The sequence below is a fragment of the Mercenaria mercenaria genome, chromosome 8 (genome assembly GCF_021730395.1).
Source record: "Mercenaria mercenaria strain notata chromosome 8, MADL_Memer_1, whole genome shotgun sequence".
Taxonomy (NCBI): domain Eukaryota; kingdom Metazoa; phylum Mollusca; class Bivalvia; order Venerida; family Veneridae; genus Mercenaria; species Mercenaria mercenaria.
Genome location: NC_069368.1, coordinates 30,282,261 through 30,306,126, shown reverse-complemented (window position 1 = coordinate 30,306,126; position 23,866 = coordinate 30,282,261). Strand labels below are relative to the sequence as shown.

At 35.0% G+C, this 23,866-nt stretch overlaps 2 protein-coding genes across 3 annotated transcripts in view; one reads left to right on the top strand and one right to left on the bottom strand.

Annotated features, from left to right (window-relative positions):
• Positions 1-3,332, top strand: part of LOC128558998 (phosphatidylinositol 3-kinase catalytic subunit type 3-like) — a 72,118-nt gene extending 68,786 nt beyond the window's left edge. Inside the window, exon 22 of the mRNA XM_053549653.1 lies at positions 808-3,332. Within this exon, the coding sequence (XP_053405628.1) occupies positions 808-822 (15 nt within the window). The 3' untranslated portion in view covers positions 823-3,332. The remainder of the gene's footprint in view (positions 1-807) is intronic.
• The window catches only part of LOC123566596 (uncharacterized), a 58,052-nt gene extending 34,998 nt beyond the window's left edge, over positions 1-23,054 (bottom strand). The window contains exons 1-2 of one of the 2 annotated variants that reach the window (XM_045360857.2): positions 22,305-22,909; positions 17,204-18,933 (exon numbers count right to left, since the gene is read on the bottom strand). In XM_045360857.2, coding sequence (XP_045216792.2) covers positions 17,550-18,933; positions 22,305-22,666 — 1,746 coding nt within the window. In that variant the 5' untranslated portion in view covers positions 22,667-22,909 and the 3' untranslated portion in view covers positions 17,204-17,549. Of the gene's footprint in view, positions 1-17,203; positions 18,934-22,304 lie in introns of those variants that run through there. The other variant, XM_053549654.1, reaches the window with a different exon arrangement.
• Positions 23,055-23,866: the final 812 nt, after the last annotated feature.

Below are 23,866 nucleotides of genomic sequence, written 5' to 3'. Positions count from 1 at the left end.
CCTTCAAATTTTGACCACTTGCATAGTTTTGTTTACCGAAATAAACTTTGACCTTAAGATTGACCTAGTGACCTACTTTCAAATTTCTCAAACTACAGCCTTCAAACTTGATGCACATGCATAGTTTTGTGTACAAAGAACTTTGTCCTTGAAATTGATCTAGTGACCTACTTTCACATTTCTCAAGCTACAGCTTTCGAATTTGGACCACATGCACAGTGTTGTGTACGGAAATGAAATTTGACCTTGAGCTAGTCAATAAGTCTTGAAATTTGGAACACTCAAAAATGGCACATTGGTGGGCGCCAAGATCACTCTGTGGTCTCTTGTTGGAACTTCACATCCAAATATTTTTCATGAGTTATGCCCCATTCTTTGACTTAACATTATTGCATTCTGTACTCAACTGCTCCAGCAGTTTCCATCCAATTCACTTGAAACTTGGTATACAGTACAACCCCTCCAGAGCGGCCCTCTTTCATGCAAAAAGCTCTCTACAACAGCATCATCAAAATTTCCCTGAAATATACTATCAAATTTACGTAACCAGAACAACAACCTCTACATAACAGTCAATATTTGTATCTCCCAAAGGGTGTTGCTCTACAGAGGTTGCACTGTACATCATAAATATCCGGTAGACATGTGAATAGTTCTGGGAGTTTCATGTCCAATTTCATTTTTTAGGGTAAGGACTTATAATAATATGCTCTCAAAGATTTTATTTGTCATACATGTACATTGTTGACATCATTTTTGTGTTAACATATTAGTTCTACAGTTGTTCTATTTTATTTTTTATTTCAGTACTGGAGAAAATGATGCACAGTTTTGGACTTTGCAATGTCTGTGATATTCCATTCCAACACCATACAATATCGACGTTCTCTTGAAGACATTTTAGTGAAATAAACAAAGCTATTCTGATTTTGATCTAATAGTCTTTGTGTTATGTTATTAAGGAAATTGAAAAAAAATGTATGGACTTTGGTAAATGAAGATACAGGAAAAACTTGCTAGATTTAACATAAAGCTGATTTTTTTTTCAGCAAGTGAACACCACATGAATAATATGTTCATGAGTGAAAATTTAGGATTTGGTGTTCTTAAGATACAGACAGTTTGATATACATCTAAAACAAACAAATTTACCTTTTATTTCATGACTTTTTCATGTTTTCAATCAAAATTTACCCATTTCACGCAACATCACAATGTCACAAAAATAGGTAAAATTGTTTTTTTTTTGGAAAACACAAGAAACTTCTTTTAATTTGATAAACACTTTCATTATTCTGGTGAATTTATATTATCTATAAATGAACTAATTGAAATGTCCCCTTGATATATTTGGCAATATCTTTCGCAATATTTAGAGAGGGTTAGAATATACCTTGAAAAGTGCTTGAATTTGAGGGGATCCTTTCTAAAGTATAGCCGATCCTTGGGAAAAAAGCTTGAAAAGGACTACAAGTCTTGGAAAAGGGCTTACTTCCATTTCCTACCTTGAAAAGTGTTAGAATACTAGTAATGCTTATTTAAAAAAAACAACACTTGATTTTTTTCTGAAATCAGATAATCTGGAGAACTGATCCTGTTAAAAATGTTGAAGAAAATGTCTTAAAACCTTAACATTTTCATTGTGAGAATGGAAGTTTGTTCCTTATAGGGTATGACTGAAAGTAATATGTGTGTGCATCTCTAAACAAAATGGCTGCACCTGTGTTCACTGTTTTATCTCTGGGGCTTGCATAAAAATATGCTTTAATTTGCATCATTTCTCCCTGAGGTCTGTTTTAATTTGGATTGTTTTCTATTTAAATGTAAATTGCTTGAAAAGTACTTGAATTTTGCTGGAAAATATCAGTATGTACACTGTTAAGTAAAGTACTTTCATAGAATTTCTCATCTATTATTTTCCAATCTGAACCCAGTTTTAAAAAGTTACAAAAAATTCACTTAAATGACTGGTTAATTTTGAAACAAGGCAGGAAAATGTTGACAAAACAACATAACTTCTTTATCCTGTCATATCTTTGAAATAAATTTAAATTTGGTGTGATATTTGACCATATATCAGTGAAAATTTATTATCTACATCTCTGTATCCTTATAAATGATATTTACTTGTTACATAAAAACAATACATGTTTCTGTATTTTTGTGACTTCTTAAAACTGTGTAAGAGGTCAAGAAATGAATGAAATAGTATCTTTGTATTATTTGATTTCATTGACATTTTCATATACAACAAATTTGTCTAAATGTATGAGAATTTTCTTAAACATACTTAGAATATTATGATCGATATTGTTGAAATTACTGAGGGGGCATTAGACATTTAGATTAGCGTTGAAGGTATTTCAGTGACTTCCATGTGGTGTTTGTATATATGAAAAATATTCTTGTAATAAAAAAAACAAGATATCTGTGTCATGGTACACACTAAATAATTGATACCACACACACAGAGCTTTGATGAAAGTAGCAACATGCTTAGTAGTAACATAGTACATGTACAGTGAAATCATTTACAATCATTAGAGACTTTTTTGTTGTTGATTTTGTGGTCTGGTTGATTCGATCATTTTATCTTCAGAACTTGAAATCAACAAATTCATAAACCTAAGAAAGTTATTTCTCAGTCAAAACCACTTAATTCCTTACCCGCAGAATTAAATGTTTTTACTGTACCAACCGGAAATAGTATTCATGTATGATTTCTCAGTTTTCATAGATGCTTCTGTTTTAAATTTTTGAAATGCCCCTTTAAAGAACTTAAAATTTTGAATATACATAGTCATGCCCCGCTTTAAAATGCTTAAAATTTTGATGTACATTTGAGTGCATGCCCTTTTAAATAACTTAACATTTTGATGTATATCTGAATGCATTTCCCTTCAAAATGCTTAAAATTTTATCATTCGTCAGCAGACATGCCCCTTTAAAAGGCTTAAAATTTTGATGTACATCTGCTGACATGCCCCTTTAAGATGCTTAAAACCTTGATGTACATCTGAATTTAAGTCCCTTTAAAGTAATGCTTATTGGGACTACATTTTTGTATTTCTAATGATAATGACTGTTACTAGTAGTGATAAATAAGGGATAGTGCAATAGGATTAATGTTTGCAAATATACTTGTACAGTGGAACATCCCAAACTACTACCCTCTGCATACCAGTTCTTGTCTAACAAACTGCAAGCCAGATGGCCAGTGTAGGGATGATCCTCTTTTCAGTGTTTTTGCATAATCATTGTATAAATTACTTACGTTGTATAAATTCTGTGAAGAATAATTGTATATGTTATTAATGAAAGATATAAAATGAGTTTGTGTTTTTTTTTTCTGTGTGAGCCAATATCCTTTTGACAACTGTCTTGCTGTACACGGTTTTGTATGTATTCTGAATTAATTTATAGTTGCTAGTAATGACATGCTATTCATATTAGTCAGGGTATAGTGAAGGAGGCAGAATACCCTGTAATTTTTATCATTCCCTCAGACTCTAACGCAGTGAACTTCCTTGCCGCTTCGCTCATTGATCAATGCCAACACAACATTCACGTGACCATTGTTCATTACGTGATAATCGGTTTTAAAATAAAGTGATATGTTGATATAATACAGAAATCTACCAAACTTTTGACTAACATATCTTGGCCAGCAAGACAATTTTGGAAAGCCTCTATCTGTTTCAGCTTGGGGTCAATGGCAGCATAATTATCTTGAAAGGCATCAAAGATTAACGTCGACACTCGTTGTTTACTTTTAGTTTCTTTTCAGGATACTTAGCGGTCTTGTAAATAATTACCCATTTTCAATCACAATTGTTTTTGTTTTTTTTATTATGGAACATTCGCCTGTACTAAAAGAAGTGTAAACCTCGAAAACATTGAGGTAAAACTAACTAAATAATTATATAATTTAAAGAAGTCCACTTAGCTGAATTTTAGCTAAAACATTGTGTTGGCAGTAATCAATGAGCGAAGCGGCAAGAGGGTGGATCAAACTCGTGACCTCTGGTTTCGTAGTCGGTATTAGCACTGAACTGCAGAATCATCTGCTTTTAGGAATCCCAGTTGCCCCTTTAGACATTTCTTCAAGCATGGTTTGGCACTAAAGTGATACCAATAGCCTTTTGGAAGTCGGGTGGATGGTTTCCATACACGGCAACCTGAGCAGAACTTGTTCACACAAACGTGATTTGAAGTCTGCAACCTTTACCACTCTGCCACAGAGACCACTGAAATTTATCATGTGATACTTGCCATTTCTTTAATCTTTTCTGATTTTTCCATCAGTTAAATTTTTTGTGTTAAAAGTTCATCGGTTATGTTTGTATTCATAGTTCATTAGTTACAATTGTATTCATAGTTCATCTGTTATATCTGTATTCATAGTTCATTAGTTAAATTTGTTTTCATAGTTAATCAGGTACATGTATATTCATAGTTCATCAGTTATATTTGTATTCATAGTTCATCAGGTACATATGTATTGATGGTTCATCAGTTATATTTGAATTCAAAGTTCATCATTTATACTTGTATTCAAAGTTCATCAGTTATATTTGTATTCTATGCTCGTCAGTTATATAAGTATTCAAAGCTCATCATTTGTATTCATAGTTCATCAGTTATATTTGTATTCATAATATGAAACATAACATAGTAAATGCATATGACATGAATTCAAACATTATATTGATGTCAGTCAGTTTACAGCACCCTTTATTGGATTAGTAATATGCATTGAACAGGGTATCATTATTGGGCATACACTTACACATCAGGTATTTCCTACTGAATAGAGTATCAGTCTTTTGTACTACACACTGAATCAGATATCTGGACTGGGAAGTAAACATTGTATCAGTTATATATGTATTGGGCACTGTACATCTATACGGGTATCACTGTATCAGTATTGGACACTGTACACTGACTCGGTTAGAAACTACACCGACTCGGCTATCACTGTATCAGAATTAGAAACTGTACACCGACACAGGTATGATCACTGTATCAGTATTGGGAACTGTACACCAACTTGGGTATCACAGTATCAGTACTGGGCACTGTACATCTATACGGGTATCACTGTATCAGAATTGGGAACTGTACTCCAACTTAGGTACCACTGTATCAGTACTGGGCACTGGCACACAGAGATGGTTACATGGTAAAAGTGGACTGGTTGGACAGGCTGACATTCCGGGAGATAGAGATGGTTAATGAACGGCAAAAACGTGACTCAAACTTCATGTATCTTATGATAGAATTTCCACATATACACTTCAATGAAATAGAGTGTGCTGTAGTTATTTTGAAAAGGTAGGCAAAAAAAAACCATAATTTAAATTATGTTTAAGATTTTTCATATTTGTTTGCAAAATCATTCTCTTGCACTCCAGACAGGATTTTCCCGGGCTTATGCTAGTGCTGGAAAAACCTGTCTTACGAATGAATGCGTAAATTCATACACTAGTATGATAAAATAGTGCTTAAAAAGAATGTTTTTGTTTTAATGTATTTCTTCTGTTCAAGAATATGGCATGCAAGAAAAATAATCTATCACTAGTTGAATGTGCTGATGGAAATACCTGGCTCTCAGTAACTGTTTTGCAGTAACTCGACGGAGCCTCATCACGCAAACAGGTACCTACAAGCCAGGTATTTCCATCCACACCTCCAACCAGTGAAAGATTCTTATATTTTAATAGGCATACAATTTTGTGCTTTCGGCCAGAAATACTTTTCTTGGAGTCAGGTGTTAGTGGGTTTCAGATGCTTAAGATTATTGAAAGAAAATTTGTTTTCATTTGCATGGATTGAAATTTAATAAAATTAGCACTAATAATGACTGTCTCTTTAAGTATATTTCTAAAGATAAAATATCCTAAAAATGTGAACACATGAAAAAAATCCATATTATGTTTTAAAATGTACTTGAAATTGAGGACCGTTTTACTCATAGGCAAATACATGTAGCATGGAAAATAGTACATGTGCTTATACCTGGTACATTTAATTTGGCCATATTATAGAAATATGCAAAACAACTTTAAAAGGCTTCATAAAATTGTGCAAAATTTTCAGTGTGTAAAAATGTCACTATAATTGTGGTTTTACCCACAGAGTCCCATAATGATATTGGCTTCAGGTCCTCCCTTGCAGACTTTTCAAGCACACAATCCTGTCATTTTATTTGTTGAATTGTCTTGGTAGTTTCTGATGTTTAGAAAATTTGAAAGTGTAAAATTAATGTAGATTTTTTAATCTGAACATGCAAAACCACCTAAATTTGTACAAATATTGATTGTGAAACACCTGAATTTGAACAAAATTTGACAGTGAATCACCTGAATTTGAACAGAATTTGACAGTGAATCACCTGAATTTGTACAGAAATTGTCTGGGAAACACCTTAAGTTGTACAGATTTATCGTTAATATGTATTAGAAATAGATAACTATCAAAATTTATTGTAAAAGTTGAAATTCATTTTGCCTCAGGAGAATAAAATGATATATATATATATAAATAATATATAATTTTATTGTCACATTGTAACACATGTTTAATGCTTTTATAGAAATAGATTATTGTTTAATTTTTACATATGTAGAACATACTATGTAGACAATTTTCTGGATATTTACAATGAACTGTTTATGCATTTTTACGGGACGACTATGTATGTTTATAAAAAATGAGAAATATAAGAAAAAAAGATAAAAACTACTATGTTACACATTTATTTGAAATTTTGAATGATATGTAATTTAATAATGTCAAGCAGTCCTAAATAATGTGTGACACACTGTCACAATGCAAAACTGTTAATTGCTGTGTGCATTTATTAAAAGCATAACACATAATGTTTTACTGTCCAAAATATGGTTTTAACACACTGTGAATGGTATAATACATTTATTGTGGGTTGTGATTTAGTGTAACACTCGATGTTAAATTGTCTTAAAGGCCTAGATTTTGGCAGTGGGCCAAGGGATTTCTGTCTTCACCAGCACGGTTGGGGGCTAATGACCATCACAGTATGGCTCCAATAAACAAGGATTATTGTTTATTGGAGAGTCAGTCTACCTTACAAGTGTATCTATTAGTGAGAAGGGGAAACGATGTAAATTTATTTTAAATTAATGAATAATTGATAACTTTTAAAGTTATATACTAGTTTTTTTGCATTTCTATGTAAAAAAAATATTTGTTGATTAAACACAATAATAAAATAATCAGAACTTATTTTCACAATTATAATGAAATAATGAGAAACTTACTTAAAGAAACATGCAAATTTTTATTTTTTTCAAATTCTGTCTTGAGAATTGTGATATTTCTGAAAAATGTGACTTTCACTCATCTAAAGCTTGCAGAATACTGTAAATAACATTTGTCTAAATTGAAAACAGAATGTGAATTTCAAAGTTACAAAGCAAAGAATGAAAAAAGTTTGACAACATACTGAAAATGAAAATTGAGTATAAATGGAACACAATAATTTTATATTCAAATAATGTTGATTACATGAATACATGAAAATCAATTTCCAAATAAAAAAATATTGTTAGTCAGCACAAAGAACTCAAGAAGTTTTCACTATACTTGTGTTTTATTATCATTATTATTTTCAATATTATTACTGTATCTTTAATCATCCTGTATGTAATAAAATAAAAATAATAATAATATACATATGATAATAATAATAATAATGACAATAATGATAATAATAATAATGAAAATAATAATTATGATTATGATTATTTCTAGTATTATCATTATTATAACATTAAAATAATAGTTATTATCATCTACATAATATCAAAATAGTAATTATTATTATTATCATTCCACATTTACGGAAGAAAAATTAATTTCTTTCAACTCCACTGCACACATCTTCATGGTCTAGCTGGGGTCCCTGCTGTGGTAATTGCCCTCTAATCAGTTGCTATTACATAATCGCTGATAAGCAGCAGATAAGATGGGAGTTGTATATTGGATTTGGTTGGGGGGGGGGGGGGACACTTATATTGTAGTGAATCTAGGCCTTTAAGGTGGTGTACTCATAATTACAATTGGCAGTTTTGTTTTGATTACGTATTTTCTGTTTGTGATTTTAGCATTTCTAGGTTGCTACTGAAAGCCATGTTAATGTCCAAACAGCGTTTCAGAAACGTAATTGCATGGAAATTTTCAATGATCATAGCAGACCCACTACCTTCTATGCGTATGATCACTAACCTTGTCATGCAGTCAGGACCCGAGTGGTTTGGATTGTTGACTTTATGTCACTTACACCTCTCCTCTGTAGGCTTAATATCCCACTTTGTATGTAGGATGCATGCAAGGAAGCCATTTAGCTAGCTTACTGGAAGTCAGTGCTTATTTTCAAATGACTGCCTATGCCACAATCAAAGCTGGAAACTTGCCATATATGACCTGAATTGCATTGGGGTGTCAGACGGAAAAATGTCATGCCATACTGGAAGAAATGTGTATTTAGATGTAGCATGACATATTTCATTTTTATAGCTAACTCTTTTGACAGGTTGGTGATGACCCCTACACTTTTACAACACACAGTGATTTAGTTATTGTACTGGATCCAGAGATAGCGTTGGAAAATCTCGTTGAATCAAAACACCAGTCTACGTAGCAGCCTAACTGACAAGGACATGAAACCAGATGCAAAGACACGAAATTGGCTGAATGGAAGTCTACATGGTGGAATCAGTTGACTTCTTTGGCACAAATGTTTGTGGTTTTGACATATTTGGTTGTAAGTTTAAGAACATGAAATTATTTTGAATTCTAAAGGTAAATGCATAGAAATAGGAATTAACCTTTACCCTGCTTCCTTTCTAAAATGGACAGGTCCATCGTTCGATTTGAGCAATTCCATTTATAATTCGAAGGGGTTTTCACTAAAAATTAAGTTGGTTAAGTTGAGTGAGTAACGAACAGTGAACACAGTCATGCAGGCTGAGCTTAGTCTGTATGGTCTTAAAGGCAGAATTACTTGTAGCCATCAGTCCAAAGGTTAATTTTGTGAATTAAAGCTTGTCACCATACGTTAGCAGTTTTTCGGTTAAGTTTAATGGAAAGGCAACATTGGTTTTTCAGTCATACTGTAGGGATAACGCATGTCTTTTCGTGTTATAATGTCTGCAGAATCCCGAGGGATTCTGAAGATCTTATAACACGAAAGTAACATTCGCTAACGCTATTCTAGCATAAAACGCGTAAAAAACCAATAAATGAATACAGTATCACTCAACGTCACTGAATTTCCATGAAAATGCGCGGGAATATCTGAGTTGTTTTTACGTTGACGTCATTTTGTTTTGAATTATCCGTTTTGGGGCCGGATGACGTTTACGCTTTCAATGCCACGGATCGGGCATATATGAAAAGGTGTTATAACAGGACGCGAGCGCGAGAATCTCTCTGTTAACACACGTTTTCTCTCTGGTTAAAACACCCCCAAAAAGTGACAAGAATAGCAGTTTTATGCTAGAATAATTTGTTTTCAACAAGTAACTGACAACTTCTCCGCAAAAATAACAGAGATCTATTGACTACAATAACTTAATTGATTTACTCCCTGAATTAACCTGACATACATTGGTATTTATGCAGTATGGTGGCAGGAAAAAGTGTCTCAACATTTATAATCAGTGTACCTCATGTAATGAAGGTCAAGTTTAGCATTGTTAATTTCACACCCTTTTTTGAGGGTAGGGGATGAAGGCAGGGAAGGGAAACATGTAGCTAGTGACTGTTCCCTTGCTGATACCGGCTTTAATCTTGTTGCTAAAAAGTGTTTAAACAGTATAGATGTGTTTGTGAATGTTTCAGACTATTGTTGGCTACCCACCCACCAAGCAGATGACATCAGAGGAACAGGATTTGGTTTGGAAATACAGGTTTTATCTCTCCTCTCAGAAAAAGGTAATTCTTATGCTCCAGGCTGAAGAATGTTTACAGGAATGTTCTGACTTCTACTATTGGCTGTTGTGATCAAGTCTGAAAATTTATGGGCTGAACTTCCTACATAAGTATTATGTTTTCGCTCCCTGGAATGTAAGATTAAAAGATTATACATTGTCTACCAGTATGAAGATGTTGGCAATTGCTGCCAATGCTTGTAAATGTTAATTTATGGTAGTGAATGACACTCAGCTGATTTCAGTGCAATTATGTATTTTATGTCTCCCACTTCGGTATTCTTCAGTGGTCACAAGTACATGGATTTTCATGATGGCAAAATTTATGCTAAAATTACATAAAGATAATAATGGAAATTGCCAATTGGCATAACAGGTCTGCTACCTTAAGTGTTAGATGGGGCATTAGAAGTGAGACTGGCTTCACCTCTCCTTAACCTTGTGGCAATGGACACTACCAGTCAAGAGTTATCAATATAAGTTGTATAACTTTTTTCAGTACCGGCCTTAAAAAAAATTAGTCCCTAAACTAAATATTTATACAATTCAGTAAGGTATTTACAGCAATTTTAAGCAGGTAAAATTAATTAGTATAATGATTCTAGAATTCATGCTGTTATTTTTCTTCTTTCAAAGGTGTTTGTGTCTTCCATGTAGACTTCTGTATTAGGAGTAAAAGTGATTAAAGTTAGTATCTGTTAAGATGCCTCCTTGGCTGAGAATATAAAGTTAAGGACTGAAAATTTTTATTTTAGGCTTTGACCAAGTTTTCGAAGTGTGTAAACTGGAGCCAGTCGCAGGAAGTGAAACAGGCACCGGAGTTACTCAGTGCATGGAATCCTATGGATGTGGAAGATGCGCTCGAGCTTCTCACACCCACATTCTCCCATCCGGCAGTAAGGAAGTATGCCATAAACAGATTGAGACAAGCAGATGATGAGGCGGGTGGGGTATACATTATGTAATAGATTACAAAATGCATTTATTTCAGTGTTGCATCTAGGATTCGGAAAACAGGTGGGGGGGGGGGAGGGTATTTCCCTCCTACTCGGAAAAAATAGGGGTGGGGATCTGTGAAAAATGAGGGGTGGGGGGGGATTTCCAGAGATGTATGTCTAATGCAGAAAAATAGAAAACCTTTTTATTAACACTGATTATCAGCAAACTATGAGTGGCATAAAACTTTTCTTTTGTTTTCTCGTGTTTCACTAACACGCAGACGAATACCGGTAATGATCATCATTACTGACTTAAACGCTGACGAATATCATTGTCGATACCGGTCGAGTACACAGCATAGACACAGACCAGGATAAAAATGGCGGAGATTTGTTTATATGGCGGTCGGAATGGCGGTGTTTCAGCATCGAAACACACGAACAGCCGATATATGCGCGCGATTGGTCGCGCATTCGGCAAGAATTTAGCGCGATCGGCCAGAATTATGTGGGAATTGCGCGTCCTAGATGCAACACTGTTATTTATTAAACAAGAGGGCCATGAAGGCCCTGTATCGCTCACCTGACCTATTGACCGAAAGATTATCAAGATTAACATTCTGACCAAGTTTCATTAAGATATGATCATAAATGTGGCCTCTAAAGTGTTAAATAGCTTTTCCTTTGATTTGACCCGGTGACCTAGTTTTTGACCCCACATGACCCAGATTCGACCCTGATCTAAAGATCATCAAGAGTAACATTCTGACTAAGTTTCATGAAGATACAGTCATAAATGTGGCCTCTAGTGTTAACAAGCTTTTCCTTGATTTGACCTAGTGACCTAGTTTTTGACCCCACCTGACCCAGATTTGAATTTGACCTATAGATCATAAAGATTAACACTCTGACCAAGTTTCATTAAGAAATGGACATAAATGTGGCATCTACTGTGTAAACTATCTTTCCCTTTGATTTGACCAGGTGTCCTAATTTTTGACCCCACATGACCCAGATTCGAATTTGACCTAAAGATCATCAAGATTAAAATTCTGACTAAGTTTCATGAAGATACAGTCATAAATATGGCCTCTACAGTGTTACCAAGTTTTTCTTTCGATTTGACCTGTTGACCTAGTTTTTGACCCCGGATGACCCAATATCAGACTCATCCAAGATTTTATTGAGGGTAACATTCTGACCAAGTTTCATTAAAATTGGGCCAAAATTTTGACCTAGGAGTGTTAACAAGCTTTTCCTTTGATTTGACCTGGTGACCTAGTTTTTGACCCCAGATGGCCCAATATTGAACTCGTCCAAGATTTTATTGAGGGTAACATTCTGACCAAGTATCATTAAGATTAGGCCAAAAATGTAACCTCTAGAGTGTTAACAGTCAAGTTGTGTCCAGTCTAGAACTCTGTCATCCATCAAGGGATTTTACTTATCATAAATGTTGTAGATCTACATGGTCAGATGTGTCATGCCTAACTTCCAGAACCCTAGCTGAAAGGTCAAGGCCAAACCTGGAGGTCAAAGGTCAATAGCGTTCTTTCCCTGTTCGGTTTATAACTTGGTCATGTAAAACAGGATTTAATCATAATTGGGCTAAATTGTTTCCCAGGATGACATGATGTATCATGCACAACACCTGGAACCATAGCTAAAAGGTCAAGGTCTCACTTGGAGGTCAAAAGTCAGCAGGGCTTTTTTTACTGTCTGTTCGTGTAACTCGACTATCCATAAAGGGATTTTAATATAGCTTGGCACAAATATACCCAATGATAAGATGTGTCATGGGCAACACCCAGACCCCAGTCTCAAAGGTCAAGTTTACACGGAGGTCAAAGGTGAATAGATTTTTAACCTGTCTGGTCAAAATCCATTAAGGGATTTCAATTTAATATTTCCCATAATGAAGACTTGTGTATTGTGCAAACCATTATCCTTAAGTCATAGGTAAAGGTCACAGTTGGAAGTTGAAGGGAAATAGGTTTTTTGTCGAGCACACTTGCGGAAGCTAAGACGTAGTTGTCCAAATGGCTGTTTGGTGTATGTGCGTGCGTGCGTCCGAGAAAACGGTGTGGCCTAGGACAATTAAAATCCTTTGTATTCATTCCTTAACCACTAATGTCTATTGTCCTTTAAGTGGTCATTCTATTGTTTTCAAATAATGGAATGACTACCAAATCTTATGGGCGTCTGTCCGTCAGTGTGTCCGTGTGTGCATACGGATTTGTTTGTCCGGACCATAACTTTGACATGCATGGAGCAATCTTGTTTATATTTTGGCATGAATGTTTATCTCAGTGAGACGGAGTGTCATGCACAAACCCCAGGTTCCTATCTCAAAGGTCAAGGTCACAGTTGGAGGGCAAAGGTCATGTCAGGTCTTGTCTGTCCCATATCTTTGACATGCATTGAGGAATCATGTTTATATTTCGCATGAATGTTAACCTATGTAAGACGGAGTGTCCTGTGCAAAACCCAGGTTCCTATCTCAAAGGTCAAGGTCACAGTTAGAGGTCAAAGGTCATGTCAGATCTTGTCCGGCTGATAACTTTGACATGCAATGAGGAATCTTGTTTATATTGGCATGAATGTTAACCTCAGTGAGATGGAGTGCCATACGCAAACCCCAGGTTCCTATCGCAAAGGTCAGAAGGCCTCCATGGCCGAGTGGTTGAGGTCGCTGACTTCAAATTACTTGCCCCTCATTGATGTGGGTTCGAGCCTCACTCGGGGCGTTGAATTCTTCATGTGAGGAAGCCATCCAGCTGGCTTACGGAAGGTCGGTGGTTCTACCCAGGTGCCCGCTCGTGATGAAATAACACACGAAGGGGCACCTGGGGTCTTCCTCCACCATTAAAGCTGGAAAGTCGCCATATGACCTATTGTGTGTCGGTGCGACGTTAAAACCAAAAAAATAAATATATGAATAAATACAGTTGGTTGTCAAAGGTCATGTCAGATCTTGTCCAGTTCATAACTTTGACATGCATTGAGGAATCTTGTTATCCCCCCGCCAAAGGCGAAGGGGATATTAGAAATGCTCTCCGTCCGTCCGTCCGTCCGTCCGTGTGTCCGCAACGATCTCTGTCCGGAGCATAACTCTAAAAGTGCTGGAGGGATTTTCTTCAAACTTCATACACTGATAGAACACATTGGGAGGAAGTGCAGTGTGCAAGAACAATAACTCTACCTTGCCTATTTCTTGAGTTATTCCCCTTTATCATATTTTCTTAAAAAAATTTGTCCAGAGCATAACTCCAAAAGTACTGGAGGGATTTTCTTCAAACTTCATACACTGATAGAACACATTGGGAGGAAGTGCAGTGTGCAAGAACAATAACTCTACCTTGCCTATTTTTTTGAGTTATTCCCCTTTATCATATTTTCTTAAAACATTTTGTCCGGAGCATAACCCCAAAAGTACTGGAGGGATTTTCTTCAAACTTCATACACTGATAGAACACATTGGGAGGAAGTGCAGTGTGCAAGAACAATAACTCTACCTTGCCTATTTTTTTAGTTATTCCCTTTATCATATTTTCTTAAAAAAATTTGTCCGGAGCATATCTTCTTCATGCATGGAGGGATTTTGATATATCTTGGCACAAATGTTTACCACCACGAGGCGGAGTGTCATGCGCAAGAACCAGGTCCCTAGGTCGAAGGTCAAGGTCACACTTAGAGGTCAAAGGATACAAGAATAAAAACCTTGTCCAGAGCATTTTTTCTTCATGCATAGAGGGATTTTGATATAACTTGGCACAAATGTTCACCACCACGAGACGGAGTGTCATGCGCAAGATCCAGGTCACTAGGCCTAAGGTCAAGGTCACACTTATAGGCCAAAGGTCAGATACAAGAATGACTTTGTCCGAAGCATTTCTTCTTCATGCATGGAGGGATTTTGATGTAACTTGGCACAATTATACACCATCATGAGACCAAGTGTCATGCGCAGTTCCCTTCTTTAGAATTTCTTCCCTTTATTGTTTCTTTAAATAGCTTTTATTGTAACTTTTTCATTACTAGTTGTAGGGAAAAATCGAGACCACTTTTCTGTAGTACAACAAGCGTGCTAAATCCAATTTTGAGGTGTATTTTGACCAATCTCTACCTGATAAAGATTTTTGTGTGGACTTGCAATTTTTTTTTTTTTTTAAGATTAACTTCCCTTAGTTGTTACTATAAGTAACTTATATTGTAACATTTTTATAATTGACCCTAGGGAAAAAACAAGACCACTTTTCTGTGGTACAACATAGATGTTACTCTCCAATTTTAGGTGTATTTTATTATATATAAGGTATCTCTACCTGGTAAGGAGTTTTTTGTGGACTTTAAAAAACAACAGACTTACAATGATTACTAAACAACCACAAAATTAACATTCCATTTGCAAATACAGCTGCTAGAGTAAAGAAATTTGCTTTGACGGGCATATATTGTGACATTCTGGCACTCTTATTCCCTGTTAGCTTTCCATTCCTTCTTTTTACTGTAGCCATGTAGAAAAACATCATAGCTATACTGTTCATGAAAATTAATAAAATTTAGCAGTAAACCACCTCACTACTGACTTATTCTTTCTTCCACATCTTAAAACCTCTGATGTGAACCACAACTAAACGGTTCTTCAAAGCTTTCCCCAAAATTAATACTTTCAGACACTAACTTGCCAGGAACTTTAGCCTTCAATTATAATATGCCTGGCGGGGGGATTAGCCATGTCTAACATGGCTCTTGTTTATATTTGCCATGTATGTTTAATTCAATGAGACAAACTCTATCTCAAAGGTCAAGGTCACAGTTATGAGTCTGAAGGTGGGCTCGACATGTTGCACATGGGCATCTACTTTTCCCTGTCAGGTCCATAACTCTGTCATCCATGAAAGGATTTTCATTTTACCTGACTCAGATGCTCTCCTTAATGAGATAATGTGTCATGCACATTACCCAGACATCAAACTCAAATGTCAAGGTCACTCTTGAAGGTCAAAGGTCATCATTGAACTTTTCCTCTCCAGATTGTAAAATATTTTAATATAAGCGACATATCATACCGAATCCCCCAAAAATGTTTGTGTTCTTTCTTCCGAATTACTTCCCTTAAATATGATGATCACTTACATTTTTCAATATTTTCCAACAAATTTCAATATGAAATATTATCAGAATCGAAATTAAATACTTTTTATATTGCCCACCTTTAGTGGAAATGAGACTATGTGATCCAGATTCAGGCGGTGATGGCAGCATCAACAATTGGGAATATCTCAAGAACTGTTTCATATTTTCTTTTAAACCTTATAAGATTATTTACAACTAATTTTACCCCAATGGTGAGTCCAGGCCCCCTTGTGACATTGAACTGGAAGAAATAATGTTTTTGACGCCTTTGAAAATTCACAAAAATGACAATTTGTCAAAAAACGTTACATATATTGCTTGAAACCTTATAGGATGATTTAGAAACTATTTTTACACTCTCATGGTGTGTCCTGGCTGACCTTGAAGAAATTAGCATTTCTAAGATTTTTTGAGGCCTTTGAAAATTCACGAAGACAATTTCTCAAAAACTGTTAAATGTATTGCTTTGAAACCTTGTAGGATAGTTCAGAAACTCATTTTACACCCCCATGGCGAGTCCTGTCCCCCTAGTGATCTTGACATTGAAAAAATTAGCATTTTTTAGATTTTTTTGATGCCTTCGAAAATTCGCAAAATGAAAAATTCTCAAAAATCGTTACATATATTGCTTTGAAACTTTGTAGCTTGGTTCAAAAACTTATTTTACACCCAAATGGTTAGTCCTGGCCCACTAGTGACCTTGACCTTTTAAAATTTTTAGACGCCTTTGAAAATTCACAAACATGACAATATTTAAAAATTGTTACAGATATAGCTTTGAAACTTTGGAAGATGGTTTTAAAACTCATTTTGCACCTATTTCAGGATTCAAAGCTTCTGTGGGCAAGACCCTTTTAGGCGGTAGCCTTGGTTTTTTTATAATTATAGATGTTATAAGCAATCAACAATTACAGATTTATTATATGCAAAATTTTAATCCAAACATTGTGTGTTATAATGTACTGTATATATTGAACAATATTGTACATACATTATTGACAGGTTATGCTGTAGTTGAGATAATTATAGTCACCTTCTAGGAGGGGACTTCGTTTTTCATTCATTTGTTTATTTTGTTTGATATTTTCTTAAATGGCTCATATTAAATGAAAGCTGCTAAAAAGAAAGCAAATAAGTTTATGTGAAACTGTGTGATTTTCTTGGTTTTGTTTTAATGACTGAAAAATCAACAGTTAAACTAAAATATGTTAAGGAAAACCAACAAAATGTGTATGTCAGAGTCCTTTGGAAGAAAAAAAGCAACCAAGCAATATATTTGCTGAATCAGTTTGATAGAGTCTGTTCAGAAGTTGAATGAGATTGTTCTGTGTTGTAATTGTACTGTGATTTGATACACAAACACATAACAGACCCCCCATAAAAACCTGCAAATTATTTTCATGAATTGTATGAGTCATACTTGGCATATGACAAAGCCAGTCTTAGTACATATAAGTCATTCACTTCCACAGAATGCTGTACACATATTTACTGTATTTCATATCAAGTCATATATTACAATTCTGTTGTCCTCTCTTCCAATAATCATCTTTGACATTTGCTGATTGCAACAAATGGCCTTATTTAAGATTGATTTATCATCACATTTCACAACCTCACCTATCAGTTTACCATCCAGTCTAAACTGGAGCACATTTTTGGAAATTATTCCACAAACAAGCAGACTTCCTCTGCCTGTGAGATAACAACTCCTGGCACCAGCTAACTCTGAACCATGAAATCTTTCAACAACTTCTCCACTATTGTCCAGTATAATCAGTCCATTCTTCCAGTCAGTGACAAAAATCTTTGACCCATCCTTACTGACAGATAGACTGAAGATGTCAGAGAACAGTTTCTGTCCTGATTCAACTTTACTGAACTGCTTCAGCTTTCTTCCTGATACACTGTATATATACACTGATGTATCATTGTCTGAAATATACAGATTGCCATTGGTGCATGCTAGGCCATAACATACAAAATCTGTTGTTATCTTGTTTGTGGCTGTCATTCTGTTTCCTATTGAAATGAAGTGAACTTCCTTCTGACCTGGCAAACATACAGCAACTTCCTGCTTATTGGCGGAGCAGACTTGCCATGGGCTATTAGGAAGATCACAGTAGTCTATAACAGAGTATGTGGAACTGTCTAAACGCTTCAGCTTGTTGTTGGATAGATCAGACAGTATTATTGTTCCATCCTCTAGAGTACAGGCACTGACAATATTACATTTTTCCTTGTCTGATTGAACTTTAACAGGGTATTCCTTGTATCCTTTGACCTGAAGTAAAGCCTCTTCCTTACTAACAGCAACAGTGCTTTTGCATTCAGCATCCACTGACATTCTCTCTGTTATCTTGCCTAAGACATTTATCTCTGCTAAAAAGGAAGATATTTTGTCATCAGCATTGAAGTCAACATCTTTAAAGGATATTTGTAATTTAGTTTCTTGTACAAATTTAGCAGCTTTACTTGCAGCGGTTTCTGCTTTCTTGACATTTACAAAGTTTTGTATTGCATTTTTGCTTGCTGGAAACAACTTGTCAAGAGTTGAGGAAACATTAGCTTTGTTTTTCTCCAGTTGTTTCATTCCTTCTTCTATCTCATGTATCAGGGCTTTGTACTTATCTTCTATATCATCAACAGTGTTTTTCTCTAGTTCGTCTAGCCTGTCATTAATTTCCTTTCTAAACTTCTTCACACTGACCAGTGTTTCGGCTCTAGATTTGAGTAATCTTTGTTTTTGGCTTTGAAACTTTTCATGATGCTCTGCCAGGGTCTTTGTAAATGATTTTAGTTTCTGCTGGATATCCCTTGTAGTAGTGGTAGTGGTGTTGATTTTCAAAAAATCTGGTATGTAGAAAATGTCTTGGCATAACCTAAAAAAGTAGAAATAAATTGGAAAATTTCAGTATATAGTTTAACAGATTCTCTTTCATGTATGTGTACATATTTTCGCGCAACAAACATTTCTTGCTCTGGCAGCTAGTCTAGAAAATACTATTTATTAGCGCAAACTTGAATTCGCGCAGTGAGACATTGTATTCATAATCCGCACGAACGTTATGAGTACTTCTATTGAATTCGAACAGAAATTGCCGAGGATTTGGGGTATTTAGGATGCACAAGTTTACAGTAAATACACTACGCTCTTTTGTTATGTTAATCCCTATAGCCCTTTATTGTAAAAAAAAAACAACTGAACACTGAGAAGTTCTCACTCATAATTCTTTATTGTCCAAACAAACAATGCATTGTTGCAAAAATTAACAGGCTCGCATTATGTGTAAAAAACACATTATTCGGTAATTATGATTGAGTCACTGTTATTATTATTTTATCCCCCCGCCAAAGGCGAAGGGGATATTAGAAATGCTCTCCATCTGTGAGTCTGTCCTTCCGTCAGTGTGTCCGCAACGGTCTTTGTCCGGAGCATAACTCCAAAAGTACTGGAGTGATTTTCTTCAAACCTCATACCCGGATAGAACACATTGGGAGAAAGTGCAGTGTGCAAGAACAATAACTCTACCTTGCCTACTCTTTGAGTTACTCCCCTTTATCGTATTTTCTTAAAAAAATTTGTCCAGAGCATAACTACAAAAGTACTGGAGGGATTTTCTTCAAACTTCATACTTCATACACTGATAGAACACATTGAGAGGAAGTGTAGTGTACAAGAACAATAACCTACCTTGCCTGTTTTTTTAGTTATTCCCCTTTATCATATTTTCTTTAAAAAATTTGTCCGGAGCGTAACTCCAAAAGTACTGGAGGGATTTTCTTCAAACTTCATACACTGATAGAACGCATTGGGAGGAAGTGCAGTGTGCAAGAACAATAACTCTACCTTGCCTATTATTTGAGTTATTTCCCTTTATCATATTTTCTTTAAAAAATTTGTCCGGAGAATATTTTCTTCATGTAAGGAGGGGTTTTGATATATCTTGGCACAAATGTTTACCACCACGAGGTGGAGGGTCATGCACAAGAACCAGGTCCCTAGGTCTAAGGTCAAGGTCACACTTAGAGGTCAAAAGATACAAGAATGAAAACCTTGCCCAGAGCATTTCTTCTTCATGCATAGAAGGATTTTGATATAACTTGGCACAAATGTTCACCACCACGAGCAGAGTGTCATGTGCAAGATCCAGGTCCCTAGGTCTAAGGTCAAGGTCACACTTAGAGGCCAAAGGTCAGATACAAGAATGACTTTGTCTGAAGCATTTCTTCTTCATGCATGGTGGGATTTTGATGTTACTTGGCACAATTATACACCATCATGAGACCAAGTGTCATGCACAGTTCCCTTGTTTAGAATTACTTCCCTTTGTTGTTACTTTAAATAGCATTTATTGTAACGTTTTCATTACTAGTCGTAGGGAAAAATCGTTAGCTTTCCATTCCTTCTTTTTACAGTAGCCATAGAGAAAAACATCATAGCTATACTGTTCATGAAAGTTAATAAAATTTAGCAGTAAACCACCTCACTACTGATTTATTCTTTCTTCCACATCTTTAAAACCCCTGATGTGGACCACAACTAAACGGGTTTTCAAAGCTTTCCCCAAAATTAATACTTTCAGGCACTAACTTGCCAGGAACTTTAGCCTTCAATAATAGTATTCCCGGTGGGGGGGATTAGCCATGTGTAACATGGCTCTTGTTATTATTATTATGGGGGCCTCTGTGGCCGAGTGGTTAGAGTCGTTGACTTCAAACCATTTGCCTCTCATCGATGTGGGTTCGAAACCTCATTTGGGGCGTAGAATTCTTCACGTGAGGAAGCCATCCAGCTGGCTTACGGGAGGTTGGTGGTTCTACCCAGGTGCCCGCTCGTGATGAAATTATGCACGGAGGGGCACCTGGGGTCTTCCTCCACCATTAAAGCTGGAAAGTCGCCATATGACCTAAAATTGTGTCGGTGCGACGTTAAACCCAATAAAATAAAATAAGTAAATATTATACCAGATTTATATAGCGCCTTTTTCATGATAAACATGTTGAAAGGTGCTTCAAATGTGTTGGTAGTTTAAACATATTTCATTTGTCAGACAGAACAGAACATATCGTACAAACAACATAAACATACTTAAAACAAGCTTATCATATTGACAAACTGAATTAAAATGTTTCGTGTTCAAGAAGTTTGGGATACAAAATTTCGATGAACTAATGAATTCGTGTGTGTCTTGCCTACGTGAATGCGTGAAAATTATAATCCTGCGAATAAATCTACACATACAGTAAATTGCAAACTCAACAGTCAGTTTATCGCAGTTTATAACCCATTTGAGTTATTGGTTAAACTTCCATAACTTGTTTCAGTTATCATAAAATATTACAAAGCCCTCCTGTGCCAATTCCTCATTTTGAATGTGACTAATGCAATTTTTTCCTGAATCCTTGACCTTTTATCTTTCCAGCTATGCAGTAAAATTTTTTAAGCAAGGCTGATAAAGTTTTACAAGCTATAAAACTCTTAATATCTCATTATTATCCTATTATGCTTATCAGGTCATGCTCAGACTAAAGGAGAATTTGATTAACCTAAGTTTGCTACTACATTTTGTAATTTCACTTTAAAGGTCACTTTGTGAGAACAGGAAAAAGACTTTTTTTGAATAACTTACCTGAGTTAACTACATTTTATAACTAATATAGGTTATAAAATGCTTGAAAAAGTAACTGAAATAGGTTACATAACTTAAAACAGTTACACCCCTGACTGCTCAAAGGACCCATGTACAATATCTGTGCCAGTGAATATATATGAGTCAAACCTAACATCTTGGGGAAAAAACACTTTTATAAAAGTCAGTCTAGAAGGAAAGAAAATGAACTAAAAACAGTGTAGAAATGTAAAACATCAGGGTATTGAATTTACCTAAGCGAGTTTTTTGATCGATTTATAAAAAGATTTATAAACCATTGGAGTTTATGAAACATTTTGCACTGCTATTTATCATTGAAATACTATCTATAAAAAATCTAGAAAGACAGAAACATAGCCAGTTTTATCATTTAACTTAATGGTTTGCCTTTAATTATTTGTGGTTTGATTTACGTTTCTTTATGCCTGATCTGGATTTTATTCTATGTTTTGTGAATAAATGACATTACGCTATTTAACTTACATGTTTTTAAATGTGTAGAACTACCTTAAATATCTTTAAGTAATTGACAAGCCTTGACACAACACGCTGTGTATATCTAGAACAGACTTTAAACTAATTAAATTGAGCAATCTCACCTGTGGTCTACTGCCATACAAGTGCCACACCCGACATCGTCATGATTTTGACAGTACATGTCTACACAGTTATGACTATGCCGGTCACATGGCTCTGTTTGTGCCCCTGGCAGAGTCTTACTAGATCCTGATGGGGTCTTGACTGATCCTGATGGAAACTTCCCTTTGCCAAGAATCTTGTGCCCGATCAGTGAAGGGATGTCCTCATGAACTTTGACACAGGTCAAACAATAATAATCTTGACATTCTACGCAGTATTTTTCTGCTTCTCGGTTTTTCTCTTTATGTTTACATACTCCACATAGCAGATCAAAAGTTTCGTCAGATAATATGTCTGTATTTATACTCCCCTCAGTTGCCATTTTGTTTTTAATAGTTGAAAAAGTCCTGTCCTACTTTTGTTTGCAGTTTACTACATTTTTATAATTTTCAATGTGTAATTTGAACATCAACAAGTCCAGAGAATAGCACAAGTCTTTAAATTTTCATTATTTTTATTTTTCCTCACTATAAGTTTTTAAATAATTAAGTCAAAATTAATTTGTAAATTTTAAACCAACCGATTTACAACAATTATCTACTTCCATGTCTGTTTAAAAGTAAACAAGTCGTTACTAAGCACTTTTCAGTCCAAAGGGAACTAACTCAGAATATTACTTACAAGTTTCGTAGTAAGAGTTGCTGTTACTTTTCTGTACCAAGCTTCTTCAGGCTTGGATAATGGGCACAAATTCAGGGCTGCCACAGGTCTGTCACACAGGCACGGGTCCAGTGTTTATTTATTTATTTTTCTTTCTTTTTTTCTTTTTTTTTTGTTTAATATAAAAAAATCCTTTTTTTCACACAATTAACCTTTTATATGTTAGTCAAATGAAAAAAAAAACGATGACAAAAAATCCGGTCACAGTATCATATACATTGATTATGATATTGTAACCGGATTTTTTGTCATCGATTTTTTTTTTCATTTGACTAACATATATAAAGTATATTTGTGTGAAAAAAATCATATCAAACAAAAAAATATATACACTGGACCCGTGCCTGTGGAACATACTATGTAGACGCATTTTCTGAATATTTACAATGAACTGTTTATGCATTTTTATGGGACAAGTATGACATTGTAGTTTATAAAAATTGAGAAATATCAGAAAAAAATGATGAAAAACTATTATGTTACACATTTATTTGAAATTTTGAATGATGTGTAATTTAATAATGTCAGACAGTCCTAAATAATGTGTGACACACTGTCACAATGCAAAACTGTTAAAACTGCTGTGTGCATTTATTAAAAGCATAACACATAATGTTTTACTGTCCAAAATATGGTTTTGACACACTGTGAATGGTATAATACATTTATTGTGGGTTGTGATTTAGTGTAACACTCTATGTTAAAATTGTCTTAAGGTGGTGTACTCATAATTACAATTGGCATTTTTGTTTTGATTACGTATTTTCTGTTTGTGATTTTAGCATTTCTAGGTTGCTACTGAAAGCCATGTTAATGTCCAAACCGCGTATCAGAAATTTAATTGCATGGAAATTTTCAATGA